The 24,690-nt window shown below is 33.4% G+C and overlaps 1 protein-coding gene across 30 annotated transcripts in view; it reads left to right on the forward strand.

Annotated features, from left to right (window-relative positions):
* FIP1L1 (factor interacting with PAPOLA and CPSF1) overlaps positions 1–24,690 on the forward strand; it is a 63,049-nt gene that overhangs the window by 13,409 nt on the left and 24,950 nt on the right. For 11 of the 30 annotated variants that reach the window (XM_074324547.2, XM_074324548.2, XM_019740131.3 and 8 more), the window contains 4 exons: positions 3,476–3,585; positions 10,261–10,368; positions 20,065–20,158; positions 21,822–21,978. In XM_074324547.2, the coding sequence (XP_074180648.1) occupies positions 3,476–3,585; positions 10,261–10,368; positions 20,065–20,158; positions 21,822–21,978 (469 nt within the window). The remainder of the gene's footprint in view (positions 1–3,475; positions 3,586–10,260; positions 10,369–20,064; positions 20,159–21,821; positions 21,979–24,690) is intronic. The other 19 variants (XM_074324550.2, XM_019740135.3, XM_019740136.3 and 16 more) reach the window with 3 other exon arrangements.

Raw genomic sequence — 24,690 nt, forward strand, 5'->3', positions numbered from 1 at the left:
TGCACACACGTGCACATATGCATAGATAATTTTTTCCCTTCCGTGGAAGTTTGTTGTTTTTGTCTTCTGACTTTTTCTCAAATGTTGATCCTTGCCATTCATTCCTCGGAGAGTGGGCCACCCCACCGAAAAGGTGATTGGAAATTCTATGCATAAGAATAGAACTTGCTGACTATAGGCTTTGCTGTAGGGCTAAGCTTTTTTACAGTCCCTGATATCAGTATCTTTAGGTTTTTGTGGTAACCTGATTTTTCAGAGAAGACATTTCAGTGTCCTACCCAGAGGATTTATACTTGGCTGATTAAAATGTTGTCAATTCTTGAACCTTTTGGGATCCTGCCATGAAAATCAATTGTCTTTGCTTTCTCACTGCTGATTTAGGATTCAGATTTCTTTGGTCTGCCCTGTCGGTTACTATTTTTTCATGTTTAAATTTTGTTGCTTCCCCAATTTTTTTGTTCTTGTGGGTTGAAACAAAATTGTTATAATTTATGTGGTTTTCTACTTTTACTTTTTTCACCTTAACATGTAATAAATGTTGGGTTGGAGAAGAAAAAATGGAAAAGCTAAAAAAGAAAGAAAGAGGGATGGGATAATAGATGAAAGAAAAGTGAGACAAGGTATTAGGAAGACAACATACATTTTAAAACATGTAAAATTTGCTTGTGTTTCCTAAAAGTTTCCTTTTCGCCTTAATTTCTTCATAATATGTTTATTATATTAAACAATTCTGAAAAGCCTCACCATTTTAGCATCCCTCCTAATTAACTTGCATTATCGTCATCTACTTGTATTCAGATGTTGTACTCAGGATTACACTCAAAATTTATTTAATTAGAACACGGACTGTTTTTTTCACATGAGCTAACATTTTAAGAAATGACTGTAAAACACCATGACTAATTTTCCAAAAACAAATTCATGTTAGATCTTACATATCCAAACAAAAGTTGAATGAAGTCTGTAACCTGAGACACTAAATATTTACCCAAATTCTGCTACCACTGTACCAAAACTTAAATTATTTTGTGAAATTTCCTTCAGCTGCCCTTCATAGCATTATTTATAACAATTTAACATTATAAACAAAACTATCTAAAAAGAAATTTGATGAGTAAATTGTTTTCAAAGATTCTGTTACGGTGGCAGCAAACAGACAATAAACATACAGCAATAAATAACTTTAGATAATGATACTGAGAAATACAAAATGATAATTTGATAGAGATTGGAAATGATCAGAGAAAGCCATTCCAAGGAGACATTTAAACAACACTTGAATGATTAGAAAGAGGTAGCCGTGAGACGCTCTGGAGAGAATATTCTGAGCAGGAGGAACATCTAATGCAAAAGCCCTCATAAAAGAGGAACTTATGTGTTAAAAAGAACAAGAATAAAGGCCATTGTGACTGGGCATAGTAAAGATAAGTTGGGGAGGAGTAGAGGAAAACAAGATTGGAGAGGTATGCAGTGCCCATACCATGTAAATCCTTGTAGGCCATTATAAGAAGTTTAGTTTTTATTCTGTGTGCATTGGGAATCTTTAGAGAATTTTGAGCAGGGAAGAGACATGAGTTGATGTACACTTTCATAAGATTGCTTTGGCTTGTGTACAAAGGAAGGATTTTAGGAAGGTGAGATCAAAGCAGAAAGACAATTTAGTAGAATAGTTGAGATGTGGAGTGGATTTGTCCTGGGTCTGAGGAGTGGACATGATGATAAGCGGTTGAGTTGGGTATATACTGCAAAGGTGAAGTTGACATTGGATGTTCATATGTATTGGATAATTGCTAGAATTTTTTTTCTTGAGCAACTTTGTAAATGATAGTACCATTTACTTGTGTGAGAAAGACTTAGGATCAGATTGGGGGATAGTGGGAAATCAGTAGATTTGTTTTGGCCATGGTAAGTTTGAGATGCTGGTTACACATGTAAGAAGTTGGATATATATTACTGGGAACTAGGGGAACAGTTGAGACCATAGTGTCAACTCTGAGTATTCCTGACATCCCCAGGAAGGGTAACGCATTTCTTTTTCTGTGTTCTCATATCATCTTTTATCCCATAGATAATTTTTTCATAGCATTCATTGTGTTGCTCTGGTTGGTTGTGTGTCTTCCTTTATCTTTTCCCATGGTTTGGGATTTTTTGTATTTCTCTGTGTAGTCTCAGCTTCTGGTACATAATTGATATTTAGTAAATGTCTGATGAGTGAATCATGTTTTATTTTCCCACATTCTGTCAATTTTACCTGTCAAGTGTATCAGATTCCTTTCTTTCTATCCTCATTGTCTTAATACTGATCCTCATCACTCCTCAGTAGGATCAGTGCCTTTTAAACGGATTTCTTTTTATTTAATCAGTGGCGCCCTTTTTAAAAAAAGATGTCAATGTTAAACCTTAATTATATGGAGGCACCAATTGGGAATTGAGTTTGGCAGTATTAATAAAAGAGTTCTGACTATACTGGCTCAAATATATAAATAAGGGTTTGTTTTTCTCATATAATGATTATTTGAGAGGTAGGTGGCTTCTGGAGTTGAATCAGTTTGAGTATTTCAGAGTGAAGGTATCTGAGATTCTCTTGGCCATTGCCTCATGGGGAAGGAGATTGATGCTAAATTTAGTTTGAACAGTAGAATTTAAATACAGCATAAAATATGGTGTCATGTTATTCAAGTGTAGGGCAACTTGAACTTTGTTTAAATTTAATAAATCATTGTCAGTTTTAAGATAGGAAGGTGAGTATAAAAGCAAAAGCACATAAGATATTTTGCCAGTCTAAAGGAGTATAACTGGATCATACTCAAATGATCTGATAGGAGCAGAAAGGATGGACAAACCTGGGAGAAATTATGGAATAAGTAGATAACTAGTTTGAAAGTGAATATAAAGAGGAAGAAGAGGTATTAAGGAGACAGATGACTGACTTCTAGCTTGCTGGTTCACAGAACTGGCAGAATGGTGGTACTCTTGATGGTGGGAAAACGGGAGAAATAGTATGGAAGTGCAAGAGTTGATTATTACTTGTGTTATAGCAAATCACAGTCTGAATAGAAATGGTCAGAATGGCTGAAATGGTCACTGGTGGTTTTCTTAGATAAGGGTATTGAGTGTAGAAGGCGATTCTTCAAGGCCTTTCTTGAACTCTGAAACATGGAGTCATAACCAGGTATTTTGGACTTATCTGCGGTGATCTGAGGAAAAAGTCCTAAAGAGTTAGACTTTATTGGACTTTCAAGTGACATTAATAGGAACTTTTAATAATTGGGAACACTTTCACTTTGATCCTATAATCCATCTTTGGTGTTGTTCACCTAATGCTCTTCTAAAATAGGTTAATTTTATTAAATATTCAGCAATGAAACATTCTTCCTGTTTAATTTCATGTCAAATGTTACAAATTTTAACATCTTCAGTGTATTATGTTTGTGTGTTCTGTAAATTAAACGAGCTAATAACCCTTTTTTTTAAGGTACAGCAGGGAAGAACTGGAAATTCGGAGAAGGAAACAGCGCTTCCATCTACAAAAGCTGAGTTTACTTCTCCTCCTTCTTTGTTCAAGACTGGACTCCCACCAAGCAGGTTAGTTAGACAGTTGTAACTCAATTTATTGAAGGCATTGGTATTTTTGCCTTGTATTAGTGCTATATGAAGTATAAAATATAAAAGCTCTGAATGAGCTACCAAAAAACTGGAACATTCTGCTTTGTTTCAGTACAAAATGAATTATTTGTGGAAAAACTTGTCTAGGTGCTGTTCCATCTAAAAATATCTAGGTAAGCATGTTACATGATTACATGTGTGTATAGAGACAACAATTCTACGTTCAGGAGAAGTGGTGACAACGTGGTCTTGCTGTTTTCTGTGCTTATTATTCTCATACATGTAGAACTATTGGCTTAAATGTGTTTTATTAATCTTAGTAAAAGAGATTCTAGAAATTTCAGCCTGGAAAATCTTTCATATTCCAACCATTTTCTTTGTTTTGTTGTGTTAATACCTAATGTTGAGTTCCACCAGGTAGCAGTTGTAAGAGGCAAATCTGCTGGCAAATGGCCTTTTAACTTAAACATGACAAATGGCTAACCTGTTAGCAGGAAAATAGTAAAGGATAAGATGAGACTAGGGAAGTTTGATGTCAGCAGTTTAATCCTGGGTTAGATAGAGTTGTCTTAAATCAGTTATTTCTCTGAGCCTGAAATAAGTCAGTAACCCAACTATTATTAGTTCTTAGCCAGATCATTTACCTTTTGTGGTACTTATATTTATTTTATACAGTTCCTGATTTTATTATTCTGCAATTTTGAATTGCTATTAGAGATTATATTTCATAATATTTGAATACAGGAAGAGACCTTATAGGATCATGTAGTTTAGCCCTAAAATAGAGATTCTTGAAATATTCAGTCAAAATTAAATGTTACAGAGCCACTGGATTTTTGACTATCTCTTCTCAACAATTACTAATCATGGACATTTCCAAATATCATTATTTAAACTAAATGCAGTTTCATAAAATGTTTGGCTAAGAAGTTATGATAGCTGAGGAATATTGATCCTTTTAATATGTACTGTTCTTTTTATTTGTTTTCATATTTTAAGAGAAGTCAGCTTTCATTCATTGAGTTTACAGAGTAAATTGGTGTTCTGCAGTGTAGAGTGGTGTTAAGAGCTTGGACTCTAGAACCAGACTTCAAATTCTGGCTGTTACTTACTGGCTGTGTGTCCTTGGGCAAATCCCCTAACGTTGTTCTTTCATTTCCTGATCCATAAAACATAGTAATTATATTTTCCTCACAGGATAGTCATGTATATTAAATGGATTAATTTATGTAAAGTGTTTAGAACATTGGTACATACATACCGTGTTTCCCCGAAAATAAGACCTAAATGGACAATCAGCTCTAACGTGTCTTTTGTAGCAAAAATTAATAAGACCGGATCTTATAATATAGTAAAATAAGACTGGGTTTTACATTAATTTTTGCTCCAAAAGATGCATGAGAGCTGATTGTCCGGCTGGGTCTTATTTTTGGGGAAACGTAGTAAATAAATACTCTGTGGATGTTTGCTATTGTCATAATTAAACTATTTAAAAATTTTTATGTACTTCGCATACATTCCCCCCCCCCCTTTTTTTATTTTTATCTTGGGCCAGATTATATAGAGCGTTGTGCCAATATATAAGGGCTTTGGTGAAGTCCTATAGGTGAAGTCATTGGGGAGTTGCCATCAAATTTTGAGCACAGGAATGAAATAATCCGCTTTGGGTTTTTAAAGTCTCAATTTAACAACTTTATTAAGATCAGACTACAGAGGTATTAAGGGCAGAAACTGGGAGGCCAGTTGCGTAGGAGGTTGTAACAGTTATCTAGACAGGAGATAATGGTAACTTGGACCAAGGTGGTAATGGTGCATATGGTGACAAGTAGTCAGATAATGGATACATTTCAAACGATGTAAACGATCTTGTGCATCTCTTATTATATATGAGATGTAAAAGACTATAAGAGGAGTGATTTTTGCAGGGAGAAAACCAATAATTCAGTTTAGGACATAATAAAATTGAGATGCCTATTAGACATGCACATTGAAAATTTCCGTAGGAAGTGGATATGTATGGATCTGGAGTAGAGCTGAACAGTATGGGCTGGAGATATAAATTTGGGCGTGATCAGTGTTTCAATAGTGTGAAATGAAACTGAATTAGATTGTGAAAGAGGTGAGTATTGATAGAGAAGTGGTAAGAATACAGAGCCTCGGGGCACTCCTTGCAGGTCAGAAAAATAAGGATGAGCCAGTTGAGAGGAGACCAGTAGAGAAGAATGACTAGTGAAGTTAGAGGAAAACCCAATGTGTATCTTGAAAAGGATGCATTTCGAAGTGGAAGGAGTGATTAACCATCAAATACTGCTGATCAAGAAGAATAATATTGAGAATGACTTTTGGATTTTAAAATCCGAAATGCACTGGTGCTCCTGACCAGGACCATATTGAGGGGTATACAGTGAACATTAAAAAAAAGACTTTCTGGATTCATTAGCAAATGGGACGAGAGGAATTAAAATGACAAAATATGGACAATTTTTTGAGGATTTTTTTTCCTTCTCTTTGGTGGGGGGCAGAGAAATGGTACAGTATTTGGAGGAAGAAGTGGGGTCAGAAGAATGCTTTTTTTCAAAATGAAAGAAATTGCAGCGTGTTTGTATACTTAGAAAAATGAGTTATTAGCGGGGAAATTGATGATGGAAGAAGTGAGAAAGACAGAGCAGTGTCCATAAGAAGGTCAGAAGGCATGGGATACAATGTGCAAGTGGAGGGGGTTTATCCTTAAGAAGACAAAGTGTAGACAATTCACTCATAGTAACAGGAGGGAAAGCAGAATGTGGTGAAGGTGGGTGGGTAGACAATGGTGATGGGAACAACTACAAATTCTTTTCTTACTGCTTCACTTTTTCCCAGCAGCATAGGATGCAGGCTTACTAGTGAGAGTAAGGATAGTGGGAATGGGGTATTGAATGAGAAGAGAAGAGAAGGTCTGAAAATAGTCATTTGGAGGTGAATAGCCTAGTGGAAAATTGTTAGGCAGTACCTGAAGGGAAATGGGGAGTTAAGAGTGCTTTTTTTCAAAGATGGGAGAAATTATAACATTTTGTATGCTGATGGAAATGACTTAGTAAAGTGAAAAATTGATGACACAGGGAGAGACTGAATACATTTCCAGCTGTTTTTGAGGTTAATGGCCGTCGGTTTAGGATAAATCACCTTGCTTGGGTGTGTTTCTCTTGCCCTTATCAGTATTCATGTGTTCATGAAGAGTAACTGGAGTTGGATTTAACGGGGGCTGAGCTTGGCAAATATGACAGAGGGATAGAGGGGCAAGGAAAGTGAGTGATTATAATGATGGAGCATGGATCTAAGGAGAGATGGGAGGACAGTGGTGGGTAAGGAACAGTAAAAAGGAAGAAGTGATAGAAAATTAGCAGTTCCATCACTACTACTAAAAAAAGTGGGTAATTACCACTACAACCTATACCCAGCGTGTTAATACTGTCACTTCTGGAGATAAAGAACAGTTCTCATTTTTCATTAGGAAAGTTTGTTTTCTGGATTTAGCTTCACTTGATCAAAAGAATACTTTTCGGTGATTGTGAAATATTTCCCTAAATAAATATTTGTGATTTTTATTTTTATGGAGATTAGAGAGACGTCTTAAAAAGTAAAATTTTATTGACTTTAGGGAAAGGACAGGAGACAGGGATTATTTAAGACATAATAGAGGCTGCACAGCAGATACTTAGCAGTAATGCTGACCTAAGCACTGTATTGCCATTGTTTAAAATCTTAGATTGCCTTATTAATGTTGTTGGTTCTTGGTATGTTTGCAGAGAACTTTCTTTGTCCTTTATCAGCAGAAATGTTGGGTTTCTAATTTTTTATACTGCCCGGCAAATCAGCAAAAGTAAAATGTTGATATTTAATATATCAGAATGTTTTGCTTAATTTTTAAAAGTTTTCATATCATGTCATGAATGTACAACTTGATAAATTTTCAAACTGAACACACCCATGTAATTAGCACATAACTCAATACACAAAATATTACCATTACTCCCAGAAGCCCCTGTTGCGTCCCCTTCAATGGTATTTTTCACTTTTTAATTTTTTATTTTGATGAAAATTCAGAATTTTTCATAAAAACTAAAGAATTTCAAGAAAAGTGTGATGTAAAAGAACATCTATATACTGTTCACCCACATTCACCAGTTACTACCATTTTGCCATGTTTGCTTTATAATTTCTCAGAAAAATATTTTACTTTCTGAAACATTTGAATTGTAGACATCAGGCCCCTTTACCCCTAAATGCTTCAGCATGTATTTCCTAAGAACAAGGACATTCTGTTACATAATAATAGGATATAATTATCAAACTCAGAAAATCTAATAATTAGTATTTTAATATAAAAGCCATACATTTTGCCAGTTATTTCAATAATGTCGTTTATGGAAGTTCTTCCCTCCTTGATTTAGGATGCAGTCCAGGATCATTCATTACAATTAACTTTCTTATCTCTTTATTCTTTAATCTGGGACCGCTTCTCAGACGTTCTTTGTATTTGTTGACCTTGAATTTTGAAGAGTACAATCCAGTCATTTAGTTGATGTTTCCTTGTTACTAGTTTCAGATTTTGCTTTTAGGGCAGGAATACTATGCAAGTGATGTGTCCTCAGTGCATCAGCCTGGGGGTACATGAGGTCACTTTGTCCCACTAGGAACGATAACTTTAATCACTTATTTGTGGTGGTGTCCTTTGGATTTCTGCACTGCAAAGTTACTATTTTTCCCATTTGTGTTTAATAAGTAATCTGTGAGGAGACCACATAAATATCCTGTTTCTCTAGGAACTTTCCAAGAATTTTAGTATCCATTGATGATTTTTGCTTTAATCAATAACTACTGTAATGGCTGCCAAATAGTGATTATCTCTGTTATTTGTCTTACATTTATTAGTTGGTCTTCTACTTTAAAAATGAGCTTTTCCATCTCCCCCACTTATTTTATCAGCTAGACTCATTAATTTTTAGTGTGTGTGTGAATTACAAGTATGGCTTATTTGTATGTGTGTTATATAAACTATATATATATATATATATATATATATATATAATTTATATACACTGTAATTCATATTCATGCTCAAATTGTTCCAGATTTGGTCCATGGAAACTTCTTCAAACTGGCTTCTGGGACCTTTTGACGTGTCCCCATAATTTTTTTTGAGGATTTCTTTACTTTCTAGCATGACCAGACGTTCCAGGTTGATCTTGTACTCTCCTGGAAGCAGCCGTTTCTTGAAGCACCTTAATGCTTTTTAGTGGGAAATGGTAATTAGAAACCAAGATCTTGGCACTAGTTTTGCTAGTTGGGATGTCACTATTTCTAGGTCTTTTCAACACCCAGAGCTAGGAAAGAACAAGCAATTTCAATAGGAAATTGCCATATGTATATTCTGTTTATAAAATGTTAATCATGCAGTCATCATGTTTCTTTTACTTCCAATTTGACACCAGAGGGTTCTCCTTCTCTTTCCCTATTCCATATTGCATCTCCCTTTTTCCACAGTGAAAACCTAGGTCCCAACAACTTCAATATACATACCCATTTGCTTCATCTTAAAATACACACAAAATAGATAATAACTTCTATACCTACCATTACCAAAAAACCCATTAGAGTTTAAGATATCTTTGCAACTTTTCTTTTTGTTAGACTGAAGGTATATAGTCAAAATATTGTGTTTGAAAGTTTCCTTCAGAGTGGTTGTATTAATCATTTAAAATACAATTTGATCCATTCGTCTGTTTGTATTTAATATTAGCATTTCTTTTTCTCCATTCGTATTGACTTAATTATTTTTTGCATATATAAAACATTTTAACATAGTCCCAAAGGCAAGGCTATCAGAAAGTATACTCAGATTTGTCAGTGTTTCCTATTTCCTTCACTCCTGTCAGTAACCAGTTTCTTTTCATCTAGTTTCTGGTTTATTCTTCCTGTGTTTCTTTTTACCTAAATAAGCAGATACATAAATATAGTACATATATTTTTCCTATTGCTTTGAAAGAGTGTCTTATTAGTCCTTTAAAAGATTGGCAAGAGTGTAAATAGCTGAACTTTTTATGGAATATATCACTAGGGATAACATTAATTTTCTTCAGAATTTCACTTTGAAAGAGTTAAATTATTTTGAAAAGGAATTTTTATGAAATACGTATGTAGTGTAGGTTTTTATGAAACTCATGAGAGTGTTACTGCTAACTAGTTACCCTAACAATACTTATACCTATTATTGAAGATTACAGGGAAAGAAATACCAATTTCAAATAAGATTTTGTGAAACTGCAGAAATTAATGTTATTAATTCATGAAAGCATAGGAATTTATTTCTTGATAATGTAAGCTGAAGTAAGCACTTGGTTCTTTTTTCAGTTCTGCATTGTGACATCATACCATCTATGTTGAAAAATATTTCTAAAATTTAGAGTTAATAAAATGTTGATAACACATCTATATTTAAATATCCTAGCAGACTTAGTACCACAGCAAGTATTTTATGTGACTTGAAGGGAATTATACTATAGGAACATGCTAAAGGATTTTAGAAAAAGCATGTCAAGGAAAAAAAAAAAATAGAACAAGGGGGGTCAGAGGCAACATTATATAAGAAAAAACATAGAAAATTTATCTCACCAGAAACAGCACCTCTTCTCAGTCTCAGACAAGTACTGCCTCCAGAAAAGCCAATTCAAGCGTTGGGAAGTGGCAGGATCGATATGGGAGGGCCGAATCACCTGATCTAAGGTAAGGCTATTTTTAAACATTGAATACTCCCTGATGTTTAGATCATCAGTGTTGTTCTGTCTTATTAGTAAGATAATAAATTTTCATTAGACTGTGCAATATTTTTACATCCCCTAAATTATGATTTTTCAGTATAGAATTGAGGGTTTTTTTAAGTTACTTTATACATCAGCCTTTATCAACTTAATGTGCCTTTCATCTCTCCAGCCTTTTATAATATAAATTGCATGGAACGATGCTACTGGGTGCTCAATAAATGTTTTTTCTGCCCCTTGTTATAGGTTTAATTCTTCTTTCATAACAATACTATTCAAAAATCCCTGGATGCTTTTTACTATTTGTTGAAGAAAATTTACCTTCTAAGTCAGTATTTAGGACCCATAAAATTGGACTCCACTGAATCTTTCCAATCTTTATATTCCAACTACAGTGCATAAACCCACCATTCCATTACGTGGTTCTACCAGCTATCCTAGGAAGTACTCTTTTTCTTATTGTTGCTAGGCTTTTACTTTTGATCCACTCTTCATAGAATTTAGTTGTGTGTTTTAAATCTTAGATTTACAAAGCATACAATCTTGGATATTGTAAACTCTCTGAGCCTTTAAAATGGGAATAATAATTTCTGCTGTAAGGAATATGTTAGGTTATGAAAGTGCATTGCCAGCAGTAACCAGTCTGAGCAGTTATGCTTTGCCTAACTTAGAAATGTAGACTAAGATACCTTCCTAATTTACCCTTTGAAGTCTTAAACGATGGTATATTTTTGGAGGGTGCTTTGTTTTTGTTGTAGAATTTTAAACTTTGTTCCTGGGCAGCTTGATGTTGTATGCTTATTTTCATTTACAAACTTTAAAATATGTAAATTAGGATCAGATATCTTTGATCATAACACCTAAAAGAAAAGCAGAGAGAAGAAACATCAAAATCTTTTTTAGATTTTCTTTGAGGTCTTTATTATATATGCCTCATGAGTAGTGCGACTTTCTAGTCAACATGCTGTGATAGTATTTCTTGTTAGAGAATAAGCTTAGTCATTCTCAAAAGTGGATATTCGTCTCAAAGTCAAGAGTATTTTCACTTTTTAAAGTATCCAAACTATAAGTATAGTAATCGATGAAGACAGAAATATGTTTTCTATATTCTTAGAATAGTGTGAGTTGCATGTGTTGCTTTAACAGGTTATAGAATGAAAATTTGCATATCTTACTATTATAAAAGTACTCATTGACATTTTTTCATATGTATTACACAATATTGATCTTAGTTTTTAAAACTGAAATTCTCCTTGAAGAACCAATAGAGATTTCAAGAGATATATTTCAAAGAAAATTTAATTCCATATTTCTCTGGAACCGAAAGTTTAATAGCAGTCCTAATAATAAAATTTCTATATGATAATTAACTTGGTTACTATAGCGCATAGTGCAGAAACACTTGGATTTACATTTAATCTGTCCAGCCATGTGGACAGCCTATTTAGTGATCTCAAAAGGGCCAGATAATTAAGAGCTTTCATTTTCATCATGCTTCTCTTGGTAATGAATCAGTATCTGTCTTTGTGTATAAAGAATAACTACTTTCTTTTTTCTTTTTCCTTTTTTTTTTAAGGAAAGGCCCTTCTCTGTCCTCGTAGTTTCTTGTTCTTTTTTTTTTAATGTTTTTATTGGGGAATATCGGGGAACAGTGTGTTTTTCCCGGGCCCATCAGCTCCAAGTCATTGTTCTTCAATCTAGTTGTGGAGGGTGCAGCTCACTGGCCCATGTGGGAATTGAACCAGCAAGCCTGTTGTTAAGAGCTTGCGCTCTGACCAGTAGAGCCATCCAGCCATCCCAATAACTACTTTCTTAAACCCATAGCTGTTTCATGGCATAAATACTGGATTTGGATATTAGGTTTAGTTTTAGGATAGTGCCCTAAAATCTCTGAGCCTCTTGTTTCCACATTTGTGAAAATGATAGGGCTAGACTGTTTTATCTAAGGGTCCTTTTAATCCTGAAATTCTTTATTTTCTGGTTAGTCCCTGGTTTACATAGAAAATATAATATGAGATATTGGGGAATTTGCCCAAATTCATGGTTAATTAAGGTAAAGCAGGGCTAGAATCGCACGTTTTCTGCCTTTAATTCCTGCAGTTCAGGCACGTTGACTTTCAAAAGCAAAGGTATAGGAAATACTTAGAAATCAGTTATTTTTAAAGTTATTTTAAACTTTATATTTGTTTTTTGCTAATATTTTAATATCTGAAATTCCTTTTATATCAATCATTTGACTTAGAGTGTTTGCCTTAAAATAGTTGCTTTTGACACAATAGTTTGTTTCTTCAAATAAAATGGCTAGTTTATGGAGAAAATATCAGTTCTCATCTGAAAGTGATATATTTCAGTGCTTACATTATATAATCCTTGTGCCGCCCCGCCCCTCCTACCTCCCCACCCCTAAAAAGGTGCTTTGGAAACATAGAAAACTTACTCTGATTTTTATGATTAGCCTCAGGGAATGTAAGTAGCAGAAAATTTGACACTATTTTCAGTATGTATTTTATGCTTTTGAAAATTAAAAAAGAGAAACCTTTGGATAAAAGATACTTTTCTCTTTTGAAGTGGTACCTGTGTGAGCCCTCGCGCGAGGACATACAATTTTCTTATAGTGTAAGATAGAAAATGAGATTCCAGCTCTTACATAATTAATGTAACTGAGAAATGTGGAGGGTTTTCTCTCTCTCTCTCTCTCTCTCTCTCTCTCTCTCTCTCTCTCTCTCTCTCTCTCTCTCTCTTTCTTTCTTGGGGAACAGTGTGTTTTTCCCAGGCCCATCAGCTCCAAGTTGTTGTCCTTCAATGTAGTTGTGGAGGGCGCAGCTCAGTGGCCCATGTGGGAATCAAACCGGCAACCTTGTTTTTAAGTGCTCGCGCTCTAACCAACTGAGCCATCTGGCTGCCCTTTTTTGTTTTTGTTTTTTGAAGCCTTTCTTAAGTCTCTATGTGAAGAGCAATTAAACAATGGTTGCAATCCTTTTCTTAAATTACTATATTCAGAGACTCAGACTTCTTATCTCATACTTGTTCCTTTTAACTTATATAATACAGTGTTTTTCTATTTGTTTCTGTTTTCTATTTGTTTAATAGTACTCTTTGAGCTAACTGTACAGTTACCTTTCATTGGTGCAAGTTTGTCTTTTAAATTGAGATTTGTAACTCTTGTAAAGCCAATTAGTAAGAAGAATGAAGCAGTTTTAATGAACACAGAAAATTGAAATTGGCAATATGGATGATCCTCTGATCTTACACTAATGTCTAGTTTATTTCTGTGTTTTGTTTCCAATAATATCAAATTCTGCTTTACTTAGATAATTAGTTGCAGATTCTAGGTTGTTTTGTTAAGCTTGTTTTTCAGTATCAGAATGCTTTTTAACCAATTCAGACTCTTGAAAGAGGAATAGTAAAAATTGTTTTTCAGTGTAGAACCGCTAAAATATTTAAACCTGCTTGCATTTCTTACAACAGACAAACAGAAAGTTAATAAAACCAGATGTTAAGTGAACATTAAATCTAAGACCTTCTCATTTATTCCTGCACTACTTATTATTATATCTTGATGAAATAATGTACTGAAAAGATGCACTTGTACTCTACCTTCATGGCATTTGATTGAGCACTTTGTGTTGCTGTATTGTGTAGCTTGTAAGATTTTGTGATGTAGACATATGGAGATCTTTATTTTTTTTTAAAAAATCCTATAGAATGATATATTTTCCTATCAGTGGTACAATTGCAAAATTAAGCATAAATATGGCAGGTAAAGCTTAATTATGCACAAAACTGAGTACACGTGACTGCCCCAATGAACACATTTCTGTCTTCCAATGAGGAGAATTTTAGCACATTTCACCTTTAGGCACTTAAGTTTTTTTGTTTGTTTTTATATAGCTTAAAAAGTAACCATTTTTGAAACTCAGGCCCCAGAAAATTATGGAAAGTACTTCTTGTTGAAGAAGGGGAGGGTTTTGGAGTTGGTCTTACCCCAGCCTGAAGCCTTGCTGGCACTTGACTACACAAAAGAGCCTCTTTCCACATGTGTGAGAATGAAGCTAATTGTGCTTATATCTTACTTGCAATGTACTTGTGGATTAAATAATTTCTAAGCTTCTGAACGCACTTTTTGCAGGGCACCCAGTTAAGTGTTAGGTCCCTTTGGATCTCTGCTCCCATCATAGCATTTGTTAGTCTTTTAAAATGTAATACCGATAGAAACCAAATTATGTGTTCTGAAGACAATTTTAAATTCTGTGATTCTTATTTTGGACATATATTACTTGTGATTTTTATTTTGGACATATATTACTTTTCTAGACAGGTTTTTTGATTAATAACTTTTCACCTGAAAAATAGAATACATTAAGTTTTCTTTATAAACTATGTATATACTATAGAGAAAATGATTCTTGTGCTTTTGAAAGTAAAATAAAAGGTATAGAAGCAGTACTGTGTCAATTCCAAAAACTCAAAAGATCAATATAAAAATATCTATGTAATGGATGACATCTTTACCTTAATTATCAGCCCTTCATAGGTATGACTTTATATTGAATAGTAAGGAGTTAAATGTTAATTTTTATCAACTACTTTAAATTCTTTCTAGAGGAGAACAAAATGTAAATTTCTTCCTTGGGCATATAGTCCTCAATTTTGGCTATGTATTGGAATTACCTGGGGAATTTAAAAAAATTTCAGTAGTCTGGTGTGCACTCTGGGCATTGGGATTCTTAAAAGCTCCCCAGATGATTCTGATGTGCAAGCAGAATTGAGAACCACTGATTTAGAGACTGGATTCTGTCTTAGCATAAAGATTAAAATCAAATGTTAACTGAGCATCTTGGATTTTGAAGTAAAATGGTAGATTTAGCTGTAATGAGAACTGACATTTTATAGTATTTTAGAGCCTCACAGAGCCCTTTCCTATAGGTGATTCTCATTTAATTTATGTTCTTTGTCTCTTAGAAAGACTTTTTGTTGATAACCAGTATCAAAGGTGGACCATGTTAACTCTGTTGCAAGGAGATTGGTAGATAGTATATTTGCCAAATTGGAATCCTGCATATATTCTCTCTTCATTCTTTCTCTGCTCATGTTCTTCCCTCTATCTAAAATGTCTTCTCACACTGTGTGACTAAATCTATGTCTTTCGAGGCTCATCTCTTTATTAAGTAGCTTTAAAAAATGGTATACCAAGTTTTCATGCAGAATTGTTAACAGCCATCTGTTTAGATGTATGACTTGAGTTAGAGTAAGTGCATCTGTCTTTAACTTGGGAATATGAAATTGCCACATCTGACTTTTTTTTTTCCCGGAGAATATACTCTTGAACTATCTGCTGCCCAGTTCTTATTAGAAGCTCTGCTGTGAGAAAACAACATTAATAGATTTCTTCAAGGATATGTGCTTCATTCATTCATTTAGAATTGTGGTTCTGAACTTTGTTTGAAGCAGTAACGCTTTTGAAAATTGCTGCAAACTGGACTCTTGCCTGAAAAATACATGCATGCACATGCTTTTATATATATATATATATATATATATATATATATATACACACACACACACACACACACACATATATATTATATGTAACATATATATATAGTATACGTATATGTATGTATGTGTGTATATATATATATATATATATATATATATATATATATATGTTCAGAGACCTGATCTCTCTGTATCCCAGGTATTCCAGTTAAGGACTCTTGCTCTAATGTACAGTTAAATCCTTAGATCGAGCCTGATGATTAAGAGGGCTGTATACTTAGACCACATTTTTTTGCTTCCCTGATTAAATTACTTTTATTGAATTGTGCATTATTGTTACGCTTCACCCAGTATTGAACATTTTGAGAAATAGCTCTGTGGAATTCACTTCTGTTTTCGTTATAGTAATATTGGAAACTGTCCTTATTTCAGTGTTTTTTCAAAGCATGAGATTGCAGTCCATTAGTGGGGTGTGAAATTAATTTGGTGGTCTCAACCACCAAATATTTCTTGGTTTTGTATTTTTTTTTCTGTTATATTTAAATATTAATAAAATCACGTTTCATTTTAATGTTATTTTTCCTTTATAAGTACTGTTTCATCAAACTTTTGGTTTTTTATGTAATATGTGTGTACTGGATTGCTGTGCAAACTATTTCTTAAAAGACTGTTTTGTGGTCTTAAAAAGTTTTAAAGACTACTGTACTGTATCATACTTAAGATGGACTCAAAGAAGTTTTCTTGTCTTATTTCTCATCTGTAAAATGGGAATAATAATAGTTGCTACCTCATAGGGTTATTATAAGGAGTAAATACAGACAGTCCCCGCCTTACCGTAGTTTGACTTAACAAGTTTTTTACTTTATGGTGGCACAAAAGTGATATGCGGTCTGTAGAAACTGTGCTTTGAATTTTGATGTTTGCTCTTTTCCTGGGCTAGTGGTACGTGGCACGATGCTCTGTGGATGCTTGGCAGTGGCAGCTAGATGATTTTGCCCAGCTCTAGGCTAATGTAAGTTTTCTGAGCACTAGGCTAGGGCGGCAAAGTTATGATGTTCCGTAGTGGAGGGGTGTTAAATGCATTTCAGCTTAACAATATTTAACAGTATTAATAGTATTACCAGAAAAAGCAGTCTTCAGAGATAATGCTTTGTTTTTATCTTACGCTCATTAAAAATTTTTGTTATTAGTGGTGTCCTTTATTTTGGCTATTAAAAAATAAGCTCAGAGATAAATTTGTGGCAAAAGATTAATAACTAACCTTTTGTCTGTCTTCCCTTGGCTTTGATTTTGTCATTTTAAAAATTTCTGTTGTATCTGTAAGCAGCCCTCGTACCCTTCTTTAATATCAGAATCATCAAAATACGACATTTTAATTTTAATACTAATTCTATTATATCAGAGATGTTTTCATACTCATCTGTGCCAGGAGGAAAGGTAGAGGCTCTTGTGAACGTTCACAACCTGTATTAAACTGTAGATTAATGAAACTGTATATCACTGTGGTTAGTTTCTCTTTTAGCTTTTTTACTGTATGACTGAGTCCAACAGAGAAGAGAATCTTGATGGCTGCATTCATTGTCTGCCTAATTGAACAAATTTGAAAGCCCAGTTAAACCTGTGCTACGTGGAAATCCAAGTTACAGAAAACCTTTAGTAGAGCAAAGCTCTACTAAGCCTTTTTATGTATTGAAATAAAAAGTACTACATCAAAAACTTGGAATAATACGGTTCTTCAATATTGTTTGCCATAAAGTTAGCATCAGAATAACATTGGATTGTTTATTTATCTGTTAAATATTATGTGCTTTTTGTTACTTCGGTACATACTTATGTATGTGTCATAAAATATTTCTAAACAAGATGGTAACCTTCACATTTCTGACTAAGATAAATTAATGTATATGGTAAAAATGCCATATTTTATGGAGGTGTCATTTTTATGGAAATGTAAGGAATTAAAAATTTCTGGGCTCCCTATAGAGATACATATTTTTTAAGGCTGATTTCTCTTTTCTGTGTATTTGGAAGCATAGTACTTGCTATTTTGAATCTTTAGTGATTAAATAATCCATTTAAAACTGAAAGAGTAATTGGACTCCTCTGGCAGTATTTAAGATAAACTTTATGAAATAAGTACTCCCATTTGCCCCAAAATGTTTAATAGCAGATGTCCTTAGAAGTCCATGGTGAAAGGTAATAGAAATCTTTGCCCTGGCACAAAAATTGGAGTATTATATCTAGATTTAATGTTTGCTACTTTTAACAGTTTAGAGATTTGTAATCCAAATTGCAAATCCAAACAGATTTGTGAGAATTTGTTCTGAATGGGAATAAATTTTAAAAGGTGGTAAGGGGAGACTCCAACAAATGGGAATAGAAAAGAATGAAAAAGGAAATAATAGAGTAGAAATGAAGATTTTTTACAATGAAGTCTGTGTAGCAATAAATGGTGAAGGAAAGAAATCCTGGCCTCAGAATGCACACCTTCATCTGTTAGGATGTTGAAATCTGAGATGTGTACATATATCAGAGAGCTGACGTATGTGCTTTGACATGAAATTTATAGTGGTCATAGCTTTGTAATTTAAGATTTAGGGGAAAAATAGGAGCAATATTTGTTTTATATGAGAGGTATTTTGATTTTTTTAGTGTATGAATATTAGTATAGCTTCCCAACTATATTGAAGGGTACAAGTTAAGTAAAATCACTCTTGATCTTTGAGATCACGAGGGAACTGAGGAAGTCAATGACCCAGGCATAAAATCAGAAAGACTTGAACATTTTTTGTTGTTGTTGTATTAAAATTATAGAGAACAGAAGTCTTCAGCAGGCAAGATGGTAAGTGGGACTTGACTATGTAAAGACGTTTGAAATACCATTGTGTACTTTTTATAGGGCTGTCTTTGTTTTTGTGAGCATAAATTTATGGGACTTTTCCAAGCTCCACTTGAGACAAACTTTCACTAATTCTTATTTTTCCAGAAGTCTTAAATTTCTCAAAGGCCAATTATTTTGCTGGAAGGCATGCATGATGTTTCAAGGGGAGGGTTCTGGAAGCTTTGGAGTCATACTCAGATTCGAAACTTAGTCTTGTCATTTATTACTGAGGTCAGTGACATAACTCTAGGCCCTAGCTTTATCATTTCTCACAAGTATACAGTAATTTTTTAAGTTAAGGGTTATCATGAGGTTTAGGTTTACTACGTAAGCATTCAACAAATGGTAGCTGCTGTTTTTAGTTATTTAAGGAACCTAACTGGTGACTGGAAGGATCTGTGGTACCCTGATTGTTTTACTTTTATAAACGTTTAAAGGTAGAATTGTTCAGAACTGAAATACAGATGAAGAGAAATTAATCTGATTCGTATCTGTTTTTCATTGCCTGTTGATTCCTATAGGTGACTTTTATATCTTGTTAAGCATACATACTTTTATAAAGTCCTTATCTACACTAAATGGCTTTCAACATTTTATTTTTTTTACTTTAACGTATTAGATTTTCTATTAAATTTAAGCATTATTTTGTGGTAGACTGTTTTCCATCTACTCACCTACTTTCACGGATTGTAAATACAATTGGAGGTGGGGCAGGCATTACTTTTTTGAAGTTTTCTATCTAAAGGCAAGTTATCAGAAATGGAAAACTGGTTCCCTTTCTATGCTTTCTAAAGCTTGGAATAAATCACTAAGGAAATTGTCCTGTGTGTACTAAAATGAGTATTACTTCTTCTCAAGCCTTGTTGGGGAGTTTCTAAAATTTTCTCTAATAGAACTGTGGTGTGTGTTATAATTATAGTGGCCCAAAATTTTTATTCCCATTTGTTTAGCATTTGCTACCTGATTCAATTCCTCAAAGATAAATTCAGTTGGATTCTATTAAAAATAGTAAATTTAGAAGAAAACGTATAAAAATACTTAAAATTTAACATGATCATTGTTGGGTGTGTTGCTTTGAGCTTATTATAATAAAACAGTTTTTATGACAATGCAAAGCAGCGAGATCTAATTCAGTGAAGGTTTTTCACTGTGTATTGTAATCTGATTTTATTTTAAAGTACATTACAGAGGGTTTTAGATTTTATTTCTTACCTAATATTTTTATTCTTTTTCAAACATCTAGTTAGGTGAAACTGAATTGATTCAATTTTTATGTTACAGGAGATTACCTGGGGCAATTGATGTTATTGGTCAGACTATAACCATCAGTCGAGTAGAAGGAAGGCGACGGGCAAATGAAAACAGCAACATACAGGTTTAGTATTTTAAAATATACTTTTTAACTGAAAAATTATATGTATGTTCTAATTTATTCTATATGTATTCATAGTGCTATGTAACGGGGTAGGTGCTGCAAAGAGATATAAAATCTGGAATCAGTCACCTTTTTATTACAAAAGCTATTCCATTTAGAATTTATAACCTTTGGGTCTTTCATAGTAAGATTTCTTTTTCCTTGTTATAAACATAATAAATAGCCTCATTGGACAAAAAGAGGAAAATATGAGAAAACTTCAAAGAAAAAAATAAAACCACCCATAATTCTACCATCTAAAGTTAACCACTTTTAACATTCTGGTATATCTCTTCCTTGTCAACTTAGCAAGATTGGGATACTATTATATTTTTGTGTATCTTTTTTTTTTTTTCCATTTGAAATTATCACTTACATTTTCCCATATTAAAAATATGATTTAAAATCTCTTCATGATAGCTTTATTGTATGGGTGTAGCATAATTTAATGTGTCATTTTGGGGGAAGTAGATTGCCTTTGTTTTCAAGTGAAAGAATGAAGGAAGATGAGTTATTTAGTAACTTGGCTAATTCAAGTTAGAGCTTTAGCAACTGAGTTTCAGCTTTTAGCTTGGCCACACTTTATTACTTATTTCCTTTTTCTTAGTCTTTTCCAAAGTCTTTTGATTTTTATTACCTTTAATAAATTAGTCATGTAAAATGTTCTTTTTAGCATCTTTAAAGGTAAATCATTTCCAAAATGAAGATAGTCCTCTTTTGCCCTACCATTGAAATGCTATGATTTCTTAAAATCTGTTCCCTACTTTAAAAAATAGCTGATCAGCATATGCCTTACAGAAATTACTGTACTTAAATGTAGGAAATGTTAACAAAAGGAAGGATTATATGTTTAAATGATACGTGTTAGCCTATCAAGGATTTGAGTATAAGTTAGATATACAGTATTATGTTGCCTGTTTTTGCTGTTTCCCAAATGTTGTTTGCACATTAAGATCCATTAGGGAGCTTGTCAAAAATCCAAATTTCTAGGTGCCACTCTCCTGTAAATTTGATGCCTGTCCCTTACCTGTTCACACAGATCAGTATTTTGTGTACTTTTACTTTTCAAGTATAAACCCTTGTTCTTAAAGGTACAAGGGTCACATGGAAAAGTTGTTTATATATCTGGCTGCCTGTTACTTGCACCCTGTTGATGCATGCTTTACCTTCTCTTCCTTTGCGACCTGGTAGTGACAGGCCCTTGTACAGTAAATGTCTGGTTCTGTTGCCATGTTAATTTCTTAATGCTGGTATCTGTGATTGATCATTGCCTTAATTTGAACAGTTAAACTTTGCTTGGGTGACAAAAATAATACATGTTACATTATATTTATAAAGTACTTGTCTCTTGTTTAAAATATTTTTATCACGTAATTATTTCTTATTAACCATTTTTTATAATGATTCAGTTTTTCCTACGCTTTGAATATGTGTGATTATATACTCACATCTGTGTATATACACACATAGCACACACAGAGAAAAATTAGTCGCACCTCCCCAAAATACGTGTATGTGAATAAAACTTTATTTTGTTTCTCAGATTAATTGTAATTAATTTACTGAGTTTAATTCAGATAAGAACATTTATTCATCTTTTCAATAAATTATGCTGTAATTTTAGGTCCTTTCTGAAAGATCTGCTACTGAAGTAGACAACAATTTTAGCAAACCACCTCCTTTCTTCCCCCCGGGAGCTCCTCCCACCCATCTGCCGCCGCCTCCATTTCTTCCGCCGCCTCCCACTGTCAGTACCGCTCCACCTCTGATTCCACCACCAGGTAGGTTTGGAGGAAACAACCTGTGAGTGTTTCTTTTATTTTGAATTTAACAATTAAAATATGTGTTTGAAAGTATCTTCATTGATTGCATTGCATTGAAAGTAATAGATATGAAATTGATTATGTTAGATCTTCAGTAGATTCACACTGAAACAGATACATACATGTCTTGCTGTTTCAGCAAAGAACAGAGACAGTGCTAACATAGAGAAGAATGTACAGGACACTAAAACCATGTTCCAAAAGTATGATGGTGATCCCCAAACTAAAGTTGCTAATTGTATATTTATAAATCCATATTGAATTGTAAACTACATTAACTTGTTTTGAAGAAAAAAAATCAAAGATACTTTTATCATTGGAGTAGGTTAAAAAAAAAATTACATCCTATGAAGAGATTAGAATGAAAATCTCAGTCTGGTCATTTTTATATACTGGTTTCCTTGTAAGACACTGCTTCTGGGTGCCAAGTACCTGGTATTTAACTTCTTTTAAATGAGACAGAAAATTAATGTAAGTTTTAATCAGATTTTTAGCCACTTTTGATTATTTATTAAAAACTAGATTAGTGGCAATAGAGAAAATATACAGCTAATCCCTAAATTTTATACTTTTTTCTTTTTATCCAGTGGCCTTGGTTTTTTATTCCCAATAAACTTTCAATATTTATCCCCCTTAACCAGTTTTTAATGAAACTAACAAGATCAATTGAGATAATTATAATTACTTTTTTCTAGGAAGAATGCCGATAGTAAATAATAAAAATTAGCTGTTGGTCCTAATTAGAATTACATGTGTAATATATGTTAAGATTTGCTTTAGTATAAAATTAGTTTATACTAAAGAGCCATGTCATGTCCACTCACTCACTTTGCATTTACAAGAGAGCTGTCTTTGTTTTAAGATGCCACTTACGGTCAGAGTACTGAGGCAAATAAAGTATCTGACTAGTACTTCCCTTAGTCATCTTCGGCCCTACAATCACACCTTTAATTCCCTTCTGTTGTCACCTCTGCCTTCAAAAGGTATAAGAAAATTATTGTGAAAAGTGACTCTGGCTTTAGAGAATCTGTTGTGTCAAAAATAGAGGAAGGAAAGACCTAATAGATTAGAGGGGCTTACTCTAGACAACTTCTAAAGTTCAATGAATTTCTTGTTCTAGTAATTTTTGTTCTGAAACCATTCAGAAGTTGTGATTGGACCCACGATTCTTAGGTGTTTAATATGGTGAGAATTAACTAAATAAAAAGGGAAGGTAATGAGGATTAGTGTTTGGTAAATGAGTTCTTTGTCCTCTGTAAACAATAAAATGTAGAAATAGTTAATTTTGAACATATTTGATTTAATGAGACCAAAAGTTGATCAATATATGTGATAATAGTCCTTATGCTAGATTGCTTCTGTAATCTTTTATTTAAACTTTACTAGGTACTAAAAGTGATTTAAAAAAATTTTCTTACTAGCTTATACAGTATATAGCAGATGGCTAACATAATTCAACAGTAGCTGTTTATTAAAGTGAGAGAGAGATGATGATACGAATTAATGATGAAAAAATACCTCACTGGTATAAGAATATTTAATAGCTCCAGAAGATACTGCTGCTAGGCAATGGTGTTATCTGGTAGTAGGCTTTTTTTCAAAATGATAGAATTACTCCCATTTCTTTGCCATGTAACCTCTGTTTATAAAGATAACAAATCTTTTAATAACGTTTAGATTATCTGTGGTATTATACTATTAACAGATTATTTTTCTGTTGCATAAGCTATTCATTTCATATTTAGTTTTCAACTAAATATGCTCTACATATTTTAAATACCTATCCAGATTTCCTTGATACTTACTTCAATTATGTTTCCATGTTGTGTCAGCATTTAAGGAATACAAATTCCGATAAATTCTAATGCTGGTTTAAGCAATTCCTAACTGGTTTATTTGCCGGAGTGAGGTGAGGGAAGATATTTATTAATTTATATTAAAACCAAATATTTGTAAGTTGAGGCTAACTGAATTACTCATCTTTACTAGATTGTGAGTTGTTGAAGAGAGCGTAGGACTGTATTTTCATCTGTGTTTCCCCACCGTGCTAATCGCAGACATCTTAAGTATACTTGACATTCCCTAAATATGTTAGCTAATTGAATTAAAAGCATATTTATGTATCTGTAACACGGGGTTTTTCAGGTTGACGGTTGGTACGGTCAAACAGGCACTTACCACTCAGAATGGGCACTGGCTTTAAACAACACTATGGCTGCATAGACACATGCAAGCTGAATGTAGGCCTTGATTAAAGCCACATTTTCAGTTGCCATTTACCACAGAACCACATGATTACAGTATGTTCTATTGAGTTTGCCGTAATTTAGATCACCTTATGAATCATAAGCAGCTAATGAAAGAAAGCTGTGGCTCAGGAGTCTTTTTGTAAGTATTGCCTTAATAAGTAAACTCCTTTTTTCTTAGAGAAACCTTGGGTTTTCTTTTTGCTTTGTTGAGAAATACTAAAAGGAAAAAAAATAATTTGAGAATTTAAACATATTTAATGTTGCCTTTGTTAACATTAGCTTTAAATGCTAAGTTTTTAAAACTATCGTCCTGTGTATGGTTAGACAAAGAAGTCATGATATATTATGCCCATATTTTGGGATGCTACCAGTTTTTTCAAAAATAGGGTTACCATGTGTCCAGATTTGCCTAGAAAGTCCT

The sequence above is a fragment of the Rhinolophus sinicus genome, chromosome 1 (genome assembly GCF_057876585.1).
Source record: "Rhinolophus sinicus isolate RSI-liver-muscle chromosome 1, RSI-T2T, whole genome shotgun sequence".
NCBI classification, from domain to species: Eukaryota; Metazoa; Chordata; class Mammalia; order Chiroptera; family Rhinolophidae; genus Rhinolophus; species Rhinolophus sinicus.